Below are 5,802 nucleotides of genomic sequence, written 5' to 3' on the forward strand. Positions count from 1 at the left end.
CTGCATCAATCCCTCGTCACATCAGTCCTCTGAGAATGACTTACCAGAATCATTTTTCTAGTGCTACTGTTTATAGCTGTATTATACCTTTAAACATGTTTCAGAAGCAGCAGTTGCTAAAAGGAAAAGGCAGCACAAGACCGTTGACTGGCATTGACAACAAACAAGTTGCAACCCAGATCATTTCAGAGCAGACCCATGTCAAACTGAATCTGAATGGAATAGGGGCTGAACTAGTTAGTAAGCTCTGACAAGCAAAGCTAACCAGGCATTTCATTTGACCCCGGCAGAGTCCAACTTAAATGAGCCAGAGAAAGCTACATCCACCAGAACAGACATTACAAACAACACACTCTGCTCAAAAGTCTTAAAAAACTATTGCTTCGGAAGGTCAGAGGGAGACCGAGTCCAAAAGGTATACACTCATTGAAACCAACCATTATTTGACTTTACATCTCAAGTGTGCAGGGATCCTCCGATCGTTTTATACCTCCTTCATCGTAGTTGCTCAAGTCAAAATTTGTCACCGCATGCACCCCTCGGAGTTCAATGGCTGCAATGTCATAAGCCTCAGCAGCCTCTTCTTCGGTATCTGGCTTATACAAGAGTAAACATTGGTATCAATAGCACCGTCATCAGTTTTGGTTCATATAAATTGAAATGTTAAAGAGACAAATTTGAAGATTGCGCACCGAATGTTCCCAGGTAGATGTCCTTGGCATCCTTAAGGTCACCAACCCGACCAATTCGAGCTTGCCACTTGCCATCTTTCCGTCTTCTGGTCCGAAATGCCACCAAATTGCAACAGAAACATTGGTCAGTAGCGGATGCCATCCTCAGTGTGCTATATAAAGAAACATTCTATTATTCAGAAGGTGCATGAATGAAAAACCAACCTTGTCACTCCTCTGTAAATCGAAGCTCCTCTGGAGAAACAGCTACTTTTTCTGTCAAGGAAATTCGAGGATTAAAAAAAAAAACAAAACTATGATTTGGTGATCCAGAAATCATACTACTTCTTCAGTCACACCTTCTCACATAGGCAACAAATTCCTCTTGAGACATGGTCTTCATGGTCTCGAGTTCTTTTTCATAATCAGAAACCTATAAGTTCAATAATTAAGGTATTAATGAGATTATGAGTTTCAAATATCTTAAAACCTCAAAAAGTTATCTTACAAATGGTGGGTAAAAGATATCTTACGGGGAAGTTAAGTTTGGTGGTAGGTCCTGGACCCCAGTATTTTAGAGCAGCAAGATCATGAGCTCTTGCTGCCATCTCCTCAGAAACATAGCTGCCTGCATGAGATTCTCAGAATCATTATAGAAACAACTTTTGCTTTATAGACTAAAAAATATATATCAGTACTGACCTAAATACACTGATGCACAAACACAGCAGCAACCGATGGCAATGACCATAAGCACAGGTATGTGCCAAAAATGCAAAGCCACCAAAGAGAATCAGAAAAAAGAATCAGTAATACTTCAAAAATTGGTCTCAACAATGATAAATTGTAAAAATAGAGAATTACAGAATGAGACAGCAGAGAGCTACTGCTCCCTAAATAACAAAAACCAACCATGAATCCATGTTACTCCTGTGGCTACTGTAATACAGTGCCAACAATATTCAGAGGACAAGGCACAAGACTCCAAACTGATTAGAAGGCCTCCATCTTCTACACCAGCAAATGTCTTGATACCCAAAAACAAAAAAAATAAAAAAATATAATGATCAAAATGAACAGAGAATTAGTTGGTGAAAGTCTCGTGAGCTGCATTTAGATTTTTGTTGATGCAGACAAGAAGTGCAACCTCTTCAATAATCTCAAAACAGTGGACCCCTTATCTTAAGCTATAGATGGTGTGGGAAAAAGAAAAAGGAATGGGTTTTCAGTAAGCAAAAGGTCCACTAGATACTAGTTTAAAAAAAATGATTTTGCTGGAACTCTATTTCATATCTAAATTTGGAATCTTTAGATCCTTGTGAGTTCAGAGTTTTAATATAAAAAAAAGCAACAAATGAAGAAACACAGTCTAAGAGGATTAGGCTAACACAGATTATTGGGCCAAAACAAAGAAAATAAAAGACTTTAAGAATACAAGAAAACTAGAAGAACAAAAGAAAGAATTCAAACAACCATCAACATAGAATTTATGGAGAAAATATAATCAAGATAAATGCAAAACAATAATTGACTCAATATAGGCTCAAAAATTAACCCCAAAACTGGATGAACTCCTGCATTAATTGTTGTACAATCAGATTGTTATCTAAAGAAGAACTATAGCTTCCAATGTCAACTTTGGCAAAAGCCAGAGTCTTCATATCACCCTTAGTAACCATCGGCCACATAATCTAGTGAAGATCCAACCCAAGCGTTGGAGCAACTAATTAGAGATGAATTATCAAAAATTTGTAGCAGTTTGAGAGTTTGCAAGGATCTTGGTCCCATCAGATTTACCATGGGACCTAGAACCAGTTTGAAGCGGCTAAGAAGAATCAGGAAAATCACATCTAAATCAGATAAAGTTAAAATTAGATTAAAATAATAATAATTATACAAAAAAAAGTCTTTTTAGAGCATATATAGTTTCATATATCTTTAATTATATTAATTGTAACAAGTTTATGATATTTTGACAATAAATTACAAAAATATCTCGTAAGGTTCATGGTTCACAATGCCTATAAAGTCTAGTGATGTCTATTGTTCTTCTTGGTCACTACAGTCATTCACAGCCTTGTATTTTTGAAGTGCTTTATAGGTTTTAAGCAAGTCCTCATGTTGTGCCATCTACATGCCCGTCACAAAACTATAGTTACGCCATAATGTTTACCTGGTTTATCATCTTTAATCCGAAGTACTTCTCCAGATATATTCCTACAAACCTTTCACCTTAAATATGGATTGCAGGATCCTCCAATTTAAATGGGATGAACTATGTAAAATCTAGAAACCTTTTTTTTTTTTGAGAAATCAGTCAGAAATCAATAGAACTTAGTTGGCATTGACAGATCGTGGTCAATTTCTGGCTATTACCAAGGATTCCAGTAGCTGTGATTGGTCAATCAAATTTTAGACAATTTCAGTAAGTGACGGTTACAATTAATTCTCCTATAGCATTCTCAATAACCCAGCTCTTCTTGTAAGTCAGGTACAATCAATATAGACTTTCTTAACACATGTTCTCTACCAAAATTGGTATCAATGTCAACTAACTTTGCTTAATCATTACCGACACCAACATTGTGCTCCCTCAACCAATCTCATATTGCATCTACTGGAGCACTGCACATATGTCACCTCAAAACCATTTTAATAGACTAAACGTTGGGAATGAGGGCTTGTTGTTAAAATAATCTGCTGCAGTATTTCATAAACAAGCCACTGAATTTGTAATAAATGAATTCTTTTAACTTGAAAAAAGAGATACATGCTAAATGATAAACATGCACAACAAGCTTTTCATCTCACGGGTATCATAGATGTGATGATTCACTCTTAGCATATTTGCTTTCACAACATCGATAAATGTAATACAACAATATCAATAAGGTACATCAACTTTAACTCATACCATGTTTGCCTTTCCGTTTCCGCCCTTCAACTCTGCTTGTGTTGTCCCAGAGATGTGCTTCAAATTTTCCACTCCACTTCAACCTGCAATGCAACGACGAACAGGCAATCATCATGTTCCATGAATCAGTTCCAATACCTTCATCAATATGAAACCTCCATTGGATTAGCTCTCCCTCAAAACTCACTTTGTAACTCCATGATAACTGGATGATCTTGGCACCGCATACTTCTTCATGGCTGCAGTGACAAGTGTGCCAACCTTCTTTTCTAAGGCCTTTTGAGGCAAAGGAACCATGGTACTGCCATCAGTAGCTTCTTCAAATTCAGTCTCCCTATCTGCAACATAATTAGTGGCCTTAGCTGCCTCACAGCTGGTAGACAGCATGTTTGGGTCATGCTTCCCAGCACCATTAGTCATCGCCTCAACACTATCTGTAACATGTGAATCATCACAGCATCTTGATGGAATTACTGGACCACTGGGTTCCTTTCTAGCAGTGGTTCCACCAGCAGCAAAACCAACAATAGCATCAACAACACCGGTGCCTATTGGTGTCACTTCCAAGTCATCAGATTCTTTTCTAATATCGGTTTCATCATCAACAACACCAACAATAATGCTAAAATCACCAGTGTTTAATGGTGCCACTTCCAGACCATGGGATTCCTCTACGATGGTTGTTCCCTCATAAACAATACCGACATCAGCATCGATATTACAAGAACTTATCGCTTCGGAGTCATCAGATCCCTTCCCCACTGCTTCTCCCACTGAGTTGGGTTTCTCCTCGGTGACAGGGTCAGAATTCTTGTGATGGGTGTCGATGGCCGCAGAATCTGCTTCCAGTTCTGCAGCTTCTGGGGCTTCAGCCGCAGCCTGCCCACCATCTCTGTCGGAGCAAACTACCAATTCAGAACCCTCGTTAAGGAGGGGCAGGATAAGGTTATGATTCCTGGAAAGTTGTTCATCTACCAGTGGATCTGATGGTACGTTCGCTTCGCTCATCCGTGCAAAAGCCGATCTTCCTCTCTTTCTCAGACCAAAATATTATCCTCCGATCCCTAGTTCCCGTTTCTCAGTAAATTTTACAGCTCCATGGCAAATATGTGTAGAAAAAATCAATAGCTTCAGCACCATCAACGAAATTTTGATCGAGTACCCACAAGAGTTTCCAAATTGAAACCGAAACAAGCGAACTCAAACTTTATCTACTTGATACTTTTCGGGAGAGATCCAGACCTGAGTATATACAAAATAAATAAATAAATAATAAAGATTTCCATTCACCCCAAATTTTCTGCAAAATTGAAAATTCTTTGGTCATATGCATGCAAAGATAGGGAGCATCAAACATTGGAGAAACAACTGAGATCCGTGGCCTTCAGTCGACAGAGGAAAGCGCGATGAGAACGCCTTAGGGTTTGTGCTCAACCCGTCAAAGGAAAATGGATGCCTCGAAGGAATTGGTTGCGCCGTGTCTTTAAGGTCACCGTCCGTGACCCGATCCATTGAACGATGCGGTGCGTCGGGCACGGCGGAACACGAGACTCCCGTGCGGCAGGGTGATCAGTCGCCGTCCGATGGCATCGTAGTGCGAATCATAATGTTGCGTTCGCCGAAGCGCGAATCTTGAGCCGAAGATTGCTTCTTGTACGACGCGTGTCTGTTGGGATTCGCACGGCCAAGCGGTTCCTTCACGTGGAGCGGCACGGATCTTCATGTGGGATCTCCAGCTACCTTTGAGACAGGAGCACCGTCCGATGTGATCTATCTAAAATGGAACACCGAGTCGCAGTGGAGAAACATCCATCCGACGGCCACTTCGCCTGCAGACTATCGATGGCTGTGATTTGTCAGGACACGGGTATAAATGCGCTTAAAGTACGTATACGTGACTTCCGTGACCCCTATTGATACCACTCGTCTTGACGTACGTCCGTATGTCGGAGAGGAGACTGTGTCAAACAAAACCCGTCGATCGGGCATAGAAATGGGTAGAAACGTGGTTAATCAGTTTGACTTCCGTTCAAATTTGACTTATGTTATGATTGGATGAGTAGAGTTTATCATTTTATGTTGAAACTCTTTTAAGTGATTGTTAATAACATAGTTACCTTTGTATGTTCAAACATTGAAATCATATCAGCAAAACTGCAAGTGTGGCATCTTTTTGAATCAGCCATCACCGTTTGACTTTCTTATAGCTGCTGTCTG

The 5,802-nt window shown here is 39.8% G+C and overlaps 1 protein-coding gene across 3 annotated transcripts; it reads right to left on the reverse strand.

The window, feature by feature from the left end:
* Positions 1 to 201: 201 nt before the first annotated feature.
* LOC135594648 (AP2-like ethylene-responsive transcription factor PLT2) lies at positions 202 to 5,098 on the reverse strand. 3 transcript variants are annotated; one of them, XM_065085056.1, is made up of 9 exons: positions 4,941 to 5,098; positions 3,773 to 4,827; positions 3,586 to 3,668; positions 1,374 to 1,382; positions 1,205 to 1,299; positions 1,031 to 1,104; positions 897 to 947; positions 693 to 775; positions 202 to 592 (listed from the first exon to the last, which is right to left on the reverse strand). In XM_065085056.1, the coding sequence occupies exons 2-9, from the start codon at positions 4,591 to 4,593 to the stop codon at positions 450 to 452; spliced, it is 1,359 nt and encodes a 452-aa protein (XP_064941128.1). In that variant the 5' UTR covers positions 4,594 to 4,827; positions 4,941 to 5,098; the 3' UTR covers positions 202 to 449. The 3 variants fall into 3 exon arrangements, with proteins under 3 accessions (XP_064941128.1, XP_064941130.1, XP_064941129.1); XM_065085058.1 differs by lacking the exon at positions 1,374 to 1,382; XM_065085057.1 differs by lacking the exon at positions 1,374 to 1,382 and having other exon boundaries at positions 693 to 778.
* Positions 5,099 to 5,802: the final 704 nt, after the last annotated feature.

This window comes from Musa acuminata, chromosome BXJ1-10, assembly GCF_036884655.1.
Source record: "Musa acuminata AAA Group cultivar baxijiao chromosome BXJ1-10, Cavendish_Baxijiao_AAA, whole genome shotgun sequence".
Classification (NCBI taxonomy): Eukaryota; Viridiplantae; Streptophyta; class Magnoliopsida; order Zingiberales; family Musaceae; genus Musa; species Musa acuminata.

What these genes read in the sequence shown, in the direction of transcription:
- LOC135594648 (XM_065085056.1), bottom strand. Translation starts at nt 4,593, where the DNA reads ATGAGCGAAGCGAACGTACCATCAGATCCACTGGTAGATGAACAACTT. An exon ending in CCACCAAACTTAACTTCCCC is followed by an intron (nt 1,105 to 1,204) that starts GTAAGATATCTT and finishes TTGAACTTATAG; the next exon opens with GTTTCTGATTATGAAAAAGA. An exon ending in ATTTACAGAGGAGTGACAAG is followed by an intron (nt 776 to 896) that starts GTTGGTTTTTCA and finishes TCGGACCAGAAG; the next exon opens with ACGGAAAGATGGCAAGTGGC.